The sequence below is a fragment of the Scyliorhinus canicula genome, chromosome 1 (genome assembly GCF_902713615.1).
Source record: "Scyliorhinus canicula chromosome 1, sScyCan1.1, whole genome shotgun sequence".
NCBI lineage: Eukaryota > Metazoa > Chordata > Chondrichthyes > Carcharhiniformes > Scyliorhinidae > Scyliorhinus > Scyliorhinus canicula.
Genome location: NC_052146.1, coordinates 273,502,680 through 273,519,980, shown reverse-complemented (window position 1 = coordinate 273,519,980; position 17,301 = coordinate 273,502,680). Strand labels below are relative to the sequence as shown.

At 45.8% G+C, this 17,301-nt stretch overlaps 1 protein-coding gene across 1 annotated transcript in view; it reads right to left on the bottom strand.

Annotated features, from left to right (window-relative positions):
• The window catches only part of prepl (prolyl endopeptidase like), a 58,267-nt gene that overhangs the window by 24,534 nt on the left and 16,432 nt on the right, over nucleotides 1-17,301 (bottom strand). The window contains 2 exon segments of the mRNA XM_038813417.1: nucleotides 7,122-7,310; nucleotides 15,056-15,272. Coding sequence (XP_038669345.1) covers nucleotides 7,122-7,310; nucleotides 15,056-15,272 — 406 coding nt within the window.

The following is a 17,301-nucleotide window of genomic DNA, read 5'->3' as shown; positions in this document are numbered from 1 at the left end:
ACCCGTAACCCAACAAGCCCCCCTTAACCTTACTTTTATTAGGACACTACGGGCAATTTAGCATGGCCAATCCACCTAACCCGCACATCTTTGGACATCCCGCTGCCCTGTCCACATCCAGCTCAGTGCTCAATGGCTAAGCTCAGCAACTAATGTGACATTTACACATTAAAGTGCTAGTGCTCTGACCCTCAAAGGCACTTAATTTTGCTGGCGCTCAAGCCTCCAACCCTTTGCAGTTGTGTGCATTGAGGCCACAAGGCTCTTGTCACGTTTTGAGTTGCCTCCTCTGACCTATACGCTCACCAAGGTCATTGAAGATAAAATCAGATGGTCATATGGTGTAATCAAAGAAGCCATGGAGCATGCTCTGAAAGTGCATATGGTAGCATCTGTCACTTTCATAGGTACCAATGGAATGCAATCCACATTGTAAAGAATCTGATGAGTGTTTTTTATTTCCAAGTGTTAACTTGAGTGGTTCGTGGATTGCATATTGCGGTTAGCGACGGCCAGGGCTGCCCATGAGGGCAGACTGACTGTGTGTACTTTGCAATCCTCTGGTACTCTGAATCCCATGGAAAGGTAGAGATGAATGTACACCCACAATCCAAGGAAAGAGAAAGGGGCACATAGGGCACGTGATATCAAATGGAGTTAGACATGTGTGACATCCCCTGCTGCCTTGCCCAAGTGTGACATCTCAGTTAAACCATCAAGTTTCAAAGTTTTCCCTCTTTGGCAGATGGATCTTTGTGAGGGGTTCTGTCAGACTGAAGGCATTTTTCTACAGGTGCTCTGAGGTGTGTGGAGTGCTCCTGCCTCTACTATGTGGCGACTGCAATGCTGCAGAGACATTACAAGAGGCTGTGCCTTCTGACCGGTGATGCTGGAGCACTCTTGTCCAGGTTGGACCTGCTCTCCACAAAGACACACGTAACCGAGCCTTCATTGTCCTTCCAAGGACATGTAAATCAGCCTTCATTATCCTGGAAAGGACAACGGTTGACAGAATGCTTGAGATCTGACTCTCAGATTCTGGCATTTGGTTGCAAGGATAGGGTTAGCAATGCTGGTGTGACGTGTGTCCACTTGTCCAAGAGGATGTAGACTACTACTCGTCATCGTTCTCTGGTAGCTATGAGGATCTCATGTGCATGCCTGCCTCATCTGGCCCATGCTATAGAACGCAGAACATACAGTGCAGAAGGAGGCTATTCGGCCCATCGAGTCTGCACCGAACCACTTAAGCCCTTACTTCTACCCTATCCCCGTAACCCAATCACCCCTCCTAACCTTTTTGGTCACTGAGGGCAATTTATCATGGCCAATCCGCCTAACCTGCACATCTTTGGACTGTGGGAGGAAACCGGAGCACCCGGAGGAAACCCATGCAGACACGGGGAGAACGTGCAGACTCCTCACAGACAGTGACCCAGCGGGGAATTGACCCTGGGACTCTGCTGCTGTGAAGCCACAGTGCTATCCACTTGTGCTACCGTGCTGCCCATAATTCTTCCCCTGCAGCCTTTGCTTCCTTGAACTCTTTGCCTTCATCTCTTTCAATGTCCTCCTCATTAGTTAGAGACGTGTATGTCTGATCTGGAAAGTCCAACCCCTTTGCAGCACCAGGTTGTGCAATGTGCAGCAGACAATGATCCAGGAGACCGTTTGGCAAGTGTATCAGAATACTCTGCCAGATCTATTAAAGCACTTAAACTGCATCTTCAAGATGCCAATGCTCTGCCCGATCAGGTAGTGATATGAGCATTGGTGTACCTTCTTTCTGCTGGGCTTTGTGGTCGCTACATGGACATCATCAATCAGGTCCTTTGTGTGAATACTCTGTCAAGGAGAAGCCAACCCTCAATTCTGTCTGATCCAAAGATGTCAGGGATCTTGATCTGCCCAAGATAGATCAGTTGCTCCGTTCTGGTATCTCACACACACACCTGGATTTTTTGCCTCTTATGGTCACATACCAACCAAATACTGAGCAAGTGGAATCCTTTCCTGCTCACGTATTGGAGTACCTGTTGCTAGGGAGCTTTGATAGCCACCCAATTGCAGTAAATGGCATCATGTATATGTGGAAAACGGGCAATCTCAGCAAAGCCCAGAGTTCTGGCCTGCTGTCTCTTTTGATCATTAGCAAAGTGCATGTGTGGGTCTTCACAAAAAACTACATCTGTCACCTCATGTATGCAATTGTGCATTGACACTTGGGAGATCCTGCACAGGTACCCTGTAGAGCCCTGGTAGGAGCCATTAACTTGGATGTTAAATGCAGCCATTATTGCAGAGCCACTGGTAATGAACGGCCTCACAGTCCCCCGGCGGCAGTGGAGAATGTGGGAAATGTGAGTCACAGTATCACTGGACATGCGGAGCCTTTGGCGACACTGTCTCTCACTCATCTGTAGATACGACAAGCAAGGTCCATCAAGCCTCAGTCTCTAAGGGCCCTAGGCGCCATGTCCGTGATACCCATCCTCTGCATCTGGAGGGGGCCCTGCTGCCCCTTGCTCGATGGTTTAAGCCTGGCACTGCAATCACATTTATCTCTGCCTTCTCTCATGCCTGTTTGCGAGAATGCAAGTGACAACAAATGCCCGGGGGCCGGCGCGGAGAAGTGAACCCCCATGCATGTGTGGAATCACACCGGCTGCAGCGCCCATTGCCGGAATCACGCCGGGCGCAGTGCGTATGTGCGAACTCGCGCCTGCCATTCCGCGCCGGCTGGAGCTGCGAGGACCATTCCACCGCCGACCTAGCCCCCTAGGAAGGGGAGCATTCCTCAATATTGGGGACCGTTGACGCCGGAGCTTTTCACACCGGCATTGGAACTTGGCTGCGGGATTGGAGAATCCCGGCCATGGACTCTCATCAGTTGCGGCAAGGCTTAAGCAACATAACGGGCTACAAAGCAAAGCAGAGTAGACTCACCAGCAGCAACATACCCCTTCCCGATGAATTCAATGTGTTCTATGCTCGTTTCGAGTAGGAAATCAACAAACTGTTGCCAACTGCCCCAGCAGCCTCGGACACACCCATAACTACCGTCACAGCTTCAAAGTCTGATCGGCCTTCTTGAAAATGAATCCTTGGAAAGCAATGGGTCATGAAGAGTCCCTGGTCGTGCTCTCAGATCCTGCGCAGACCAACTGGCGGGTGTGTTCACGGACATCTTCAACCTCTTCCTACTCTGCTCCGAGATTGCGTCTGCTTCAAGACCATCCAAAGAAGAACCAGGTAACGTGCCTCAACGACTACCATCCAGTGGCCGTGACATCTATCATTCTGAAGTGCTTTGAGAGGTTGGTCATGAAACATAGATACATAGGAGATAGGAGCAGCAGGAGGCCTTTTGGCCCTTCGAGTCTGCTCCGCCATTTATCATGATCATGGCTGATCATCCAACTCAATAGCTGAATCCTGCTTTCTCCTGATACTCCCAGATGCCTTGATCCAATGCAATTCGCATACCTCTACAACCGGTCCACAGGAGACGCCATCTCCCTGGCCCTACATTCATCCCTGGAGAATCTTGACAACAAGGACTCCAACTTCAGACACCTATTCATTGACTGCAGCTCCACCTTCAAAACTATAATCCCAGCCAAGCTCATATCAAAACTCCAAAACCTAGGACTTGGCTCCTCACTCTGAAACTGGATCCTCGACTTCCTGACCCATAGCGCACAATCAGTAAGGATAAAGAACAACACCACCTCCACGATAGTCCTCAATGCTGGAGCCCCGCAAAGCTGTGTACTTAGCCCCCTACTATACTCCTTATACACACATGCGACTGTGTGGCAAAGTTTGGCTCCAACTCCATCTACAAGTCTGATACGACCGTAGTGAGTTGGATCTCAAACAACAATGAGGCAGAGTATAGGAGGGAGATAGAGGACCCAGGTCGTGGTGTAACAACAACAATCTCTCCCTCAATGTCAGCAAAACTAAGGAGTTGGTCACTGACTTCAGGAAGTGAAGTATCGTGCACACCCCGTCTGCATCAATGATGCCAAGGTGGAGATAGTTGACAGCTTCAAATTCCTGGTATGCACATCACCAACAATCTGTCCAAGTCCACCTAACTCAACGTTACCACTAAGAAAGCACAACACCGCCTAGACTTCCTCAGGAAACAAAGGAAATTCGGCATGCCCACATTGACTCTTGTCACTTTTTACAGATGCACCATAGAAAGAATCCTATCTGGCTGCATCACAGCCTGGTTTGGCAACTGCCCAGCACAAGACGATAAGAAACTACTGAATGTCTTGAACATAGCCCAGTCCATCAAGCGAAACCACCTCCCATCCATTGACTCTGTCACACCTCCCGCTGCCTTGGGAAAGCCGGCAACATAATGAAAGACCTCTCCCATGCAGGTTATTCTCTCTTCCAACCTTTTCCATTGGGCAGGAGATACAAATGTCTGAGAACATGCACTAACAGATTCAAAAACAGCTTTGTCCCCATTGTTACCAGACTCCTGAATGACCCTCTTATGGACTGAACTGATCTCTTCACAGATCTTCTCTATGGAGTCGTACTACACTCCGTATGCTTCACCAGATGCCTGTGTTTATGTATTTACATTGCACATTTATTGATGTCCTATGTTTTAAAAAAAATTTAGATTACCCAATTATTTTTTTTCCAATTAAGGGGCAATTTTTAGTGTGGCCAATCCACCTAACCTGCACATCTTTGGGTTACGAGGGTGAAACCCACACAGGCACGGGGAGAATGTGCAAACTCTACACGACAGCGACCTGGGGCCTGGATCGTCCTATGTTTTTTCATTTATGGAACGATCTGAACTGAATGCAGAACATTACTTTTCATCGTATCTCGGTACAGGTGACAATAAATCAAATCCAAATCTTCCACCCATGCAAAAAAACGGCTCATTAAGATGGGCCCTGTGCACCACCTTAAACTGGATGAGGCTTAACCTCTAACATGACGAGGATGTTTACGTCCTCCGCAGGGTCTCTTTGCATGCCCCTCCCCATGCAACTCCTCCTCCCATTTCTGCTTGATATCCTCCACCCGAGTGTCCTCTCTCTCCATCAGCTCACTGTAGGTGTCCAACACTCTCCCGTCCCCAATATCATCCTTCAACAACAGCTTGTCTTGCAAGATCGGAGGCTGCAGCACCGAGAAGGACTGCACCTCTGTTTTTACAAAGTCCCGCATCTGCAGGTATCTGAAGCCATTTCCTTGGGCAGTTCATACTTGCCCCCTATAAACAAGTCCCTGGAGTACTCTATCCCCACCTGCCGCTATCCCTGGAACCTCGCATTCACATATGGAGTATTGTGTCCAATTTTGGCTCCGTATTTGAGGAAGGATGTGGTGGCATTTGAGGCAGTTCAGGGGATGTTCACCAGACTGATTCCGGGGATGAAAGGGTAGACATGTGAGGAGAGATTAAACAGTTTGGCATTTACTCGCTGAAGTTTAGAAGGATGAGAGGGGATCTGATCGAGATATATAAAATACTAAAAGGGATTGATAAAGTAAACTAGACCAAATGTTCCCCCTTGTGAGGCAATCTAGAATGACAGGTCATGGATATTGGTTGAGAGGTGGTACATTTAGAACTGAAATGAGGAGGAACGGCATCTCGCAGAGTGTGGTGAATTTGTGGATCTCGCTGCCCAATATTGTGGTGGAATCAGAGTCATGAAATGGTTTCATGAAGGAGATAGATTTATTTCTGATTAAAAATGAAAGGGATATGGGGAACAGGTGGGGAGGTGAATTTGAGGCCAGGAAGGGATCAGCCATGATCTGACTGAATAGTGGAGCAGCTCGAAGGGCTGACTTGCCTATTTCTGCTCCCAATCCGAATGTTCCTATGATCCAGCACCATGATCACAAACGTGAGATTGTCAAAATATCAGTGCCCACGACATGCCCTCTAACCCGAAATGTTGCCTGCATTGGCTCCACACCCGCAACGCTGAAACCACCACTGGGCTCATGGAATACCGGACTGGTGAGAACGCAAGGGCTGCCAACAAGTGCCCTCAGACACGTCCCCTTACACAATCCCTCCTCACGATCCCTCCTCCATTGGCCCCCATATCGACCCCTCCTCCACTGCCCATTTCCTCACCATTGTGATGTTCGCCACCCAATAATAATTCTGCAAACTCGGCAAAGTCAGCCCCCCTCCACTTCCCCTTTCCAAAAACACCCTCCACGCTCGTGGGGTCTTTCCTGCCCCAAACAGGCCCCCAAATTATCCTATTTACCTTTTAAAAAAGGACTTCGGGACAAAGATGTGAGGTCCCTGCTCACTTATGACCTCCTCTGAGACACTCTTCCCCTTTCTGGCCTCGAGGTCACTTCCATCCCACACCATTTAGTCACTTTTGCCCCATTCCATGTGGAGGCCTTGCCCTGCTGATCTGTTGAGTCCACCTGGAAAAGGCAAACACCGACCAGTTGACTGCAGAAGCCAGACGCCGCTAAACCAAACCTCAAGTTTTAAGCACCTTAAATCAGAAAGATGCAACTTTTAAGTTTCTGCTTTTAATCTTTGTATATGTACTTGAATGTACTTTGTCACTTCTACCTAATAAATTTTAGCTCATGGACCACTTTGAGGAAACAGCTTTATGTGCTTCTGACATTGTTATTTGTAGTAGTAGCAATTTTCATGCGTGGTGATTTGTGCAAAGAATCCGAAAAACGGGTGGGCAGAAAATAGTTAATTAGCAGAAAATGAAAATGCTCTTAACAAAAAAATAAAAAAGGATAATTGCTTTCCTCCGTAAGTGCTGCAAATTTTGAGAGTCAGCGATGTCAGCTTTAAATAACGATGCGATCAGGTCAGTAGCTTCTGGCTATTCAATGAGGAATTTCACTGCAGGGAATCGCCCTCAGTTAAGGAGGAAGCTGTCAAAACCAGGACAATTGATTTTAAAAAGCTGCTGACAAACATGGCATGTTTCAGAATTTGTCATACCTACATCTTTATTCAGAACATGATAGCCACATTAAAACCCCCTTGCAGTTCACCAACAAGTTCTCACTATTGAAGTGTTGTCTGCAGCATGGTAATGGGCCAAAAATACTAGGAATTCCCCACATACCTGGATGCACTTAACAGCTTTTGGTTCACTGAGAGAAAACACTTGTAGATACAAGTTACCATAACACTTCAGTATCATTATGCAGTGATCCTTGAACAATTCCATATCGATTAACTTGTTTTTTTCTTTCACTGCATAAACCATCTGCCAGTTCTTCATTCCAGGGGAAGAAACTGGTGCCTTCATCAGCTAAAGAAAAACACAAGAATTCAGAACTTAGGAAGAGTTCCCTCAACAATTGAAGTGTTTCTATCTGTTACAGACAGGAGGTACATGTTGGAAATTCAGATGCACGTTACATATTTTTAAAAATTAATGGTCAAGAAATTGTCTGCAGTAAATGCACAATTATCTGATATTGTCTCCAGTTCATTGATGGAGTGGGGGAATTAGATTGGCTAGATTGTTCGACAGAGTTAGAATGGGCTTGATGGCCTCCTTCTGTACAGTAATGACTCGATGCTCCCCGAGAGGAACACAAAATCAAAAAATAACTTTTCATACAACCCCATTCAACATTTCAAAATAAATGTGTTTTCTTTATGGAGATGTATTTTCGTTGGTGTCATTTTACTCTCCTCTAACCCCAAGAAATGTACTTTTCTTCCTATTCTCCTTTTGTATTCCCTCATGCAAGCATTCTTCAGCTGAATGAATTTACCCAACTGAGCAGACAGATGATTCATACCAAGTCTTTTGCCTGTGTCAGTGCTGTTCTATAGTAAGCAGCAGGGAACTGCATGAGAGTGGTCCAGGGTGGCTCTTCCTCTTTATCGGAAAGGCAGAGGGAGAAAAAGTGGAGAGGACTTTTCCATAAGAAATTGTGAGGCAGTAGACAGAGGCAGGGAGATAGTAGGATTTTAAAAAGTGAGGCAAATGTAATGGAACAAGGTAAAGTCCACAAAGAAGCAGATCTGGATCAGTAGATCCAAACCAAAATCAACCCCCTCCACCACCATGTTTCTGAACCCACTTCATTTTTAATGTCAATAAGGCTGTGTCATTGCACCAACAACCATCTCCGTGCTCCTCACTACAATACTGCATCTCACCACCAGCAGATTATCCATGAGTGGAATAATCTACAGAACAGACAGGAAACGGCCTCCAATTCAAAACCACTCCAAGCTCAATCTCGGAGCTTTGGTATGCAGATGACACTTGTGAGTGACTTTGTTGGGAACATGCAGAGGCGAAATCGAGGCCTCAAATGGAGCGTACAAATCTCCATGTAACCCATCTACCCCACCCTTCAAACACCACCTGCCCTGCATGTGGCTGGGTCTGCAGATCATGCATTGGACTGATCAGTCATTCCAGAACTCAGTGAAATGGAGTGTAAGCAAGTCATCCTCGTTCTCGAGGGACCAAGAAGATGGTCAGCTCGCAACTTACTGCAGTAGAAAGTTCAGCTGAGAATACTACACACTCCTTTTTATGAGTTAAAACCACACTGCTCAATTTATTTATTTAATCACAATGGCCTGCTCCCTTCATCACTGCTTGAATAGCATCCCGTATGCCAGCTGTACAAAGTTGTGCAGGTTGGGTGGATTGGCCATGAAAAATTGCCCTTAGTGTCCAAAATTCTCTGATTAACCTAGGACAAAAGTTCGGCACAATATCGTGGGCCGAAGGGCCTGTTCTGTGCTGTATTTCTCTATCTATCTACAATGCTTGGATGCATTGACACCTTTATTTGAATTTATTAATGATTGTAACAAATCAGAACCCAAAAATTACTCACACAAGGCAAAAAAGTAAATATTTTCACCACCTCTAAAAAGCAAATTGCACCCAATTACAGTATGGCTTCTATAGCTGCAAAAAAATGCACCTGACCTATGATATCAGACATTTTTTCAATAAATCTGCAATACGAGTGCACCTGAGAGATTCTACGTGACTTAAATGTGAAATGAGTAAACCAAATACGAAATACACCATCTCCCCAAACATACTTTAGTAAAGCCACGGTGATGTACGGATGAATGATTAAGTTCGCGGCAGAAAGACAAATTCTGTTTATTAAGTGTACAGTTGGAGAAGTCTGAACTGTGAAGGACTGCCATAATGCAATTCCCCAAAGTCTGCCTCCTGGCCATTTTTATGTATTGATCAGTGCAATCCACATTCTATGACACGAGTTAAATGGATGCTCAGCCTCTGACACTGATACAATGCATTTAGATAAAAATTAATCCCCATATGCTGTATTTAATTCAAATTAAGCGATGCACACGGATGTTATAATTGTATAAATTTGGATATCTATTACTTTTTGATTTTCATGCACATGAGCGAGCATGTGGTACTTTCCATTTGTTTACAGGACAGACTGTTGTCATCACTGATCTAACAACTTGGACTGCTGCCACCTTATTGTTCTAACAACTGGACTGTTACAGTATACCTTATGTACGCTTTCTTTTAGGTCAAGGTTATACTTCACTTGCTGTGAGCTGAAAATTGTTGCAAACTTCCAGGCTTTAACACGTTTAGTCGTCTACCCAGAAAGTTTGAACATTTACCAATCTGTGCCAGGATTCAGCAAGGCTGGAACAATATTCAGGCTCAGGCTGATAAGTGACAACTGACAATTGTGTCACACAAGTGCGAAGTAATGACCAGCTCCAACAAGAGAGAATCTAATCAGCTCCCCCTGCCATTTAACAGAATTACTATCGCTGCATCATCCGCCAATAAAGTCTTGGAATTTTAATTACCGTTAAAATACTGAGAATCACAATTGGCCAGAAACTTAACTTGATCATCTATATTAATGCTGCAGATTAAGAGAGCAGGTCAAAGGCTGGTAATTCTGCAGCGAGAAACGCATCTGCTGACTCTTCAAAGCCCATTTACTATCTACAAGGTAAAGTCAAGAATGTGGTGGAATTCTTCCACTTAACTGGATGAGTTGCAGTTCAGCAACTCAGAATCACAAGACATGCTTGAATGGCATCCCATCCAGAAGTTAAAACATTCACTCCCTCCACCACTGGTGTACAGTGGCAGTCGTGTGTACCATTCACAGATCTATTGATGCACTGCAGCAACTCACCAACACGCCTTTGACAGCAGCTTAAGCCCACAACATCTCCTACCTAGAAGGGCAAGGGCATCAAATACTCAGGAGCACCACCTCCAAGTTACTCGCAATCTTGATTTGAAACTATTTTTTAAAATAATTTTTCCAATGAAGGGGCAATGTAGCGTTGCCAGTCCACCTACCCTGCACATCTTTGGGTTGTGGGGGCGAGACCCACGCAGATGCGGGGAGAATGTGCCAACTCCACAACAACAGTGGCCCAGGGCCGGGATCGAACCCGGATCCTTGGCACTGCGCCACCCCTTGATTTGGAACTATAATGCTATTCCTCCACCATCAAGGGCTGAACATCTTTGGACTCCTTCAAAACAGCACTATGGGTGCAACTACATCACATGGACTGCAGTAGTTCAAGGTGGTTCACCACCATCTTCTCAAGGGCAATTAGGGATCAGCAATAAATGTTGACCTTTCGAGCAATACACACATTCTAAGAATGAATTTTTAAAAAGACCACAATGAACATACCAACATGGCACAGCAGTTTTATATCTTCTAAATGTAGTGCATTATTTTGCTGCATCCAGAGAAGACAATGAAGTATTAACTTTCTATATATATATATATCTCACACAAAATTACATATATATAAAATCAGTGTCACTCCCATTTGCTAATTTAAAAAAGGTGCTTATTAAAAGTTTTCATTTTATGAAACGCAAAATAAACAAATCCATAAAAGGAAACATCATTTACAAACTCTACCCCCCCCCCCCCCCCCCCCCCCCAAGACCCATTGACTGTGAGAAATTCCTGAAGATAGAAGACATAGGTCACCACGGACCCACCCAAGACAGCCACCAAACCCACCCTTAAGATGAGACAAAGAAAAGCCCTTAGTCCCAGTCAGATTCCCCCTCCCCACCCCCCAAACCTGAAAAAAGCTTTCCAGAGAAACAGCCCCCTCCCCACTCCATCAAACAAAGAAGCTAGCCCTACTTGAACTTTGTCCAAGCAGGTCCAACAAGCCTCAGCCAACCCCCCACCAGACTACCATTCATTAGCTGAAACTTTACAGCTAGCAAAGGTAACCGCACCCACCCCTTCCCAAAGTCATCCACTTTTGCCCTCAAGAGTCTTGATCCTCTCCTGCACCAGCAACATCTCAGCTTGGAAAGGGTGCAAAGGAGATTTACCAGGATGCTGCCTGGTTTGCAGGATAGGTCTTATGAGAAAAGGTTGAGGGAGCTAGGGCTTTTCTCTTTGGAGTGGAGGAGGGTGAGAGGCGACTTAATAGAGGTTTATAAGATGATGAGGGGGATAGATAGAGTGGACGTTCAGAGACTATTTCCTCAGGTGGATGTAGATGTTACAAGGGGGCATAACTATAAGGTTCAGGGTGGGAGATATAGGAGGAATGTCCGAGGTAGGTTCTTTACTCAGAGAGTGTTCTGTGCTGTACTGTTCTATGTTCCAACGAGGTGACTCGATCACCATGCCGCGACAAGGTTGCCTCCACACCCTTCAGCACCTCTCCATGCTCCTTCACCGCCTCAAGAAGTTTCTCCCGAATCAGGCCAGGTGCCTCCTCAATCGACCGTTTAAGGGTTTCCATCACCACTCTGCCATGTTCCTCAAAATGCTTTGCAAACTGTGTTTCAAACTCCTGCGCCATCACTCCTATCAACGTTTCCACCGTGATATGAACAGCCTCCCCTCCTGCTGAGCTTCATGGGCTTTCTCACTCTGTCTAAGAATTACCCCTTGCAATCCTCTTGCCACCAACCTTCTTCATAGGTTTCAACATATTTCCACCGACAAGGGGCAGCATGGTGGCGCAGTGGTTCGCACTGCTGCCTCACAGCGGCGAGGACCTGGGTTTGACCCCTGCCCCGGGTCACTGTCCATGTGGAGTTTGCACATTCGCCCCGTGTCCCCCACAACCCAAAGATGTGCAGGGTAAGTAGATTGGCCATGCTAGAGAAAAAATTTATATTTCCGCCGACAAATTCCTTATCCCATATGATGGGCTGGTTTTGATAACTAAAATACCCGGGAATCAGGTTTAAAAAGTTCAAAAACAAAGACCATGGCAGGAACTATCTTTTGTGCGACCTTCTCCTAACTGTCGCCACTGGAAGTCCACCATTTGGCAATTGAATAAGTGATATTCTATTTTTATTACAAAGTAATAAAGGAATGCTGGCAGTATTTTCAGGTTTAAGTGAAGTGGTTTTCACAGAAATTGTAAAGAATAATTATTCTTTGTTTGATTTCGATCTTAACTTTTTAAAGCCAAGCATAGGGCACAACAAGGTGGGAAGATTATAACAGTTCCAGGAAGGCAGCAGGTGTGGAGCAGATATGGGAAATGGGGAAACAAACTATCATTGACCCATGGTTCTGGGCTTGGTACTCTTGAAGTTTCTGTTGGGTTTGGTAGAACCTGGAAAGAGTCTGGGTGCTGCAACCTGTGGACTTTTGAGGCTTATTAAAGAGAGGTTGCAGTGGGCCTAGGGATTAGAGGTCTGGCATGGGTGGATTGAGTGAGGCCCAGATCCTGCTCCCTAATTGCCATTCTTCCTAACACTTGACCGTTTACCTTTTCTCGTCACAATGCTAGATTATATTACAAATTATTTTTACAGCTTACCATCTGCCCCAGTCAAAACTGCCATCATCATCTGCAACATTAAATAACCCATTCTAGACTACAACCCCACCTCCAACCTTCCTTTTCTTTCAAAGGTTCTTGAATAAATCTTTGCATTCTGGTTCCATAAGCTCATTTCATCTATAACTTTCTGTTTGATTCTCTTCCGTCTGCAAGAAAAGCAAAATAAGCATGTATTCATAGAGCACCCAAAGTGCATTACTATCAATTCAGTAATTTTGGTGTGGTCATCGTTGAAATGTAAGGAAACACATTAGCCAATTTGCATGTAAATCCCACAAACAGAAATCAGAAAAAGAACCAGAACGTTTTCAGGCGGTTGTTTGAAGGATAAATATTGGTAACAACACTAAGGTACAATCCCTGCTCTTTTTCAATTGGATCTTTTGTGTCCACCTAATCAGGCAGAACTTTGTGTAAACATTTTATCCAAAAGACAGCAGGTGGAATCTTGTAGAAGTGATAGGGGTCTCGGCCACCGCTGGAGAGTTGCAAGATTTCAGTGTTGCCTCTTTTTGAGAAGCGCCGTTGCCATTCAGGCACCTAAAAGACCAGTGGTGGTGCTTTCTCCCAGGAACAAAGACCCTGGGTGGAAGTCACGCCTGCTAAGAGCTGCTGGACAACCAGCTGCTGGCAACTCTTCTATACTCAACAGCGCCACTGGGAAGGTGGTTGCTGCATTGAGGAGGAATCCTGGCACAAGTGAGTGATGGCACCGGATGGGGACATGGGGTAGGTGGTTGTGGTGGAGAAGGGTTGGCAGCAAGGGCGTGGGTGGTTTGTGGCAGCACCCCGCACCGTCCTGTTGCCCGAAGCTGGGTCCCTCGGTCAGGCACAGAGCCTTTGAAAGTGCGAAAACAAACACACCAGAGTTTACTGGTGGTTAAACCTACAATTTTCTGACTCAATGGATTACCGTTCAGCCGAGCTGACTCTGCTGTGTTGAGTTGTTGTTTAGAAAATAAACAATAAAAATCTTAAGGGATAAAACCTGTTCATTACTTTTTATTTGTGTAAACCACAACCGAATGAGCACCAAAGCACCAATCATTTTTAAAAAATAAAGGGTTGCTCAATTAAGGCAGAGATAAGGAGAATTTTATTCTCTCAGAGGATCGTGAGGTGTCTGGAGCTCTTCCTGAAAAGGCAGTGGAACTAGAGTGTTTGAATATACTTAAAGCATAGCTAGATAGATTATTGATTGACAGTGAGGTGAAGGATTATCGGGGTAGGAAGGAATGTGAGTTTGAGGTTACAGTCAGATCAGCTATGATCTTATTGAATGGTAGAACTGGCTCAACGGGCTGAGTGGCCTACTCCCGTTCCTAATTAGTATGTTTATACTGTCAGAGGTAATTAAATGGTCATTCTACAAATTCATACCTACTTTAACTGTTTCACTTTAACAGCTTCCTTTGCAATTATTTTGCTTTTAATCATCCTTCTATACTCACGTTTGCTTGGGAGGTCAGGCAGTTGGAACCTTCGACTAGCCCTATTGATCATGAGTTATAGAAAAGGAATGGGCGGCATGGTAACACAGTGGTGAGCACTGTTGCTTCACAGCTCCAGGGTTGATTCCCAGCTTGGGTCACTGTCTGCTCGTTTTCCTCGATTCTGCGTGGGTTTCCTCCGGTTTCCTCCCACAGTCCAAAGATGTGCAGGTTAGGTGGATTGGCCATGCTAAATTGCCCTGTGTGTCCAAATCGGTTAGGTGCAGTTATGGGGATACCATGGAGGTGTAGGTTTAAGTATGGCACTCTTTCCAAGGGCCTGTACTGACTCGATGGGGCGAATGGCCTCCTTCTGCACTGTAAATTCTATGCTTCTAATTCTACGAACACTTAGCTCAGTTGTCCAGAATGATTGTGTACTCTCAGCATAACATCCAAATGTGTCTTGATTTCCAGATATTTGCCTGGAAATTTTATTTGGCAATCTATTTCATGTGTAATAAAGAAATTCCTTACGTCATTTGTTGTTAAATTGCCTCACCAGGAGCCAGACCCTAATAATTTCAAAGTGAACTTCCTCCTTTCCTATGCCCCCACCCAAAGATCCTGGTGACCTCAATGAAACATTCCCCAGGGATAACAGAAAACAAATGAGCAGACCAACTAACATAGTTGCTATCAGGTCACCCTTTAATTACAAGTCATAAGCTGACTGGTAATGATACATGGTGCTCAACCCTTTTTTAGGACTTACTCTGTATTCTTTTGTTGAACCATAATTGGTCAGAATATACAGCTCATTTCTCCAATGTTCCACATGGTAAATTATCCCAGGGACTCGTTCTTGCACATTCTTGGGGCTATCCATCCCATACAAACGATCTAATAACCAGACCTCCGAGCTATTCTTACTGTTGCTGTTGATAGTGACAAATCTCCCATCCTTGGTGCAGGCCAGTTCCACAAAAAACCTTGAAATATCGACAGAAAGAACAGAAGGAACTCTGTAAACAATATGGGGGTGATTCAGATTACATCAGATTAGTGTACAAATTATTTTAGGAACCATGGAACAGAATTCCACTTTATAATCATCATCCAGCAGAGGGCAGCAGAGCAGAGCTACTGATCAGCTGTTCTGGGGAAATTTGCATACGTGCCGTGTGGTCAGCCTAAGTTGAAGGTGGTTTGTGGAGAGGCTGTTGGTAAGTGATAGTTAAACCCGAAACACTTTGTGAGTGTTTCCCACCCTACCTCCTCCTCTAACCAACCCCCCCCACCCCACGGTGGTTGGGAAGCGGGAGCAGGGGCCTGTCGTGAAGGTGAGTGAGTGCCTTTAAATTTGCTTACCTTTCAGCGGGAGCAGGGTTTGAGGTAATATCAGGTAAGCTCTTCCTTTCTTTTTCTTGTTTTTTTTAAATCTAGAGGTGATGTCAGGGAAGGCAGTACAATGCTCCTCCTGCAGAATGTTTGAGGTGAGGGACGCCGTCAGTGTCCCTGCTGATTTCATCTGTGGGAAGTGCACCCAACTCCAGCTCCTCAAAAACCGTGTTAGGGACCTGGAGCTTGAGCTGGATGAACTTCGGATCATTCGGGAGGCAGAGGGGGTCATAGATAGGAGCTTCAGGGAAGTAGTTACACCAAAGACTGGAGATAGATGGGTAACTGTAAGAGGGACTGGGAAGAAGCAGTCAGTGCAGGGACCCCCTGCAGTCGTTCCCCTGAGTAACAAGTATACCGTTTTGGATACTTGTGGGGGGGGGACTTACCAGGGGTAAGCCATGGGGTACGGGCTTCTGGCACGGAGTCTGTCGCTGTTGCTCAGAAGGGAAGGGGGGAAAGGAGTAGAACATTAGTAATTGGGGACTCAATAGTCAGGGGCACAGATAGGAGATTTTGTGGGAGCGAGAGAGACTCACGTTTGGTATGTTGCCTCCCAGGTGCAAGGGTACGTGATGTCTCGGATCGTGTTTTCCGGGTCCTTAAGGGGGAGGGGGAGCAGCCCCAAGTCGTAGTCCACATTGGCACTAACGACATAAGGATGTCAGGCAGGCCTTTAGGGAGCTAGGATGGATACTCAGAGCGAGAACAAACAGAGTTGTTATCTCTGGGTTGTTGCCCGTGCCACGTGATAGTGAGATGAGGAATAGGGAGAGAGAGCAATTAAACATGTGGCTACAGGGATGGTGCAGGCGGGAGGGATTCAGATTTCTGGATAGCTGGGGCTCTTTCTGGGGAAGGTGGGACCTCTATAGACAGGATGGTCTACATCTGAACCTGAGGGGCACCAATATCCTGGGGGGGAGATTTGTTAGTGCTCTTTGGTGGGGTTTAAACTAATTCAGCAGGGGCATGGGAACCTGGATTGTAGTTTTGGGGTACGGGAGATTGAGAGTATAGAGGTCAGGAGCACAGATTTGACTTCGCAGGAGGGTGCCAGTGTTCAGGTAGGTGGTTTGAAGTGTGTCTACTTCAATGCCAGGAGTATACGAAATAAGGTAGGGGAACTGGCAGCATGGGTTGGTACCTGGGACTTCGATGTTGTGGCCATTTCAGAGACATGGATAGAGCAGGGACAGGAATGGTTGTTGCAGGTTCCGGGGTTTAGGTGTTTTAGTAAGCTCAGAGGAGGGGGCAAAAGAGGGGGAGGTGTGGCGCTGCTAGTCAAGGACAGTATTACGGTGGCGGAAAGGATGCTAGATGGGGACTCTTCTTCTGAGGTAGTATGGGCTGAGGTTAGAAACAGGAAAGGAGAGGTCACCCTGTTGGGAGTTTTCTATAGGCCACCTAATAGTTCTAGGGATGTAGAGGAAAGGATGGCGAAGATGATTCTGGAAAAGAGCGAAAGTAACAGGGTAGTTGTTATGGGAGACTTTAACTTTCCAAATATTGACTGGAAAAGATATAGTTCGAGTACATTAGATGGGTCGTTCTTTGTACAATGTGTGCAGGAGGGTTTCCTGACACAATATGTTGACAGGCCAACAAGAGGTGAGGCCA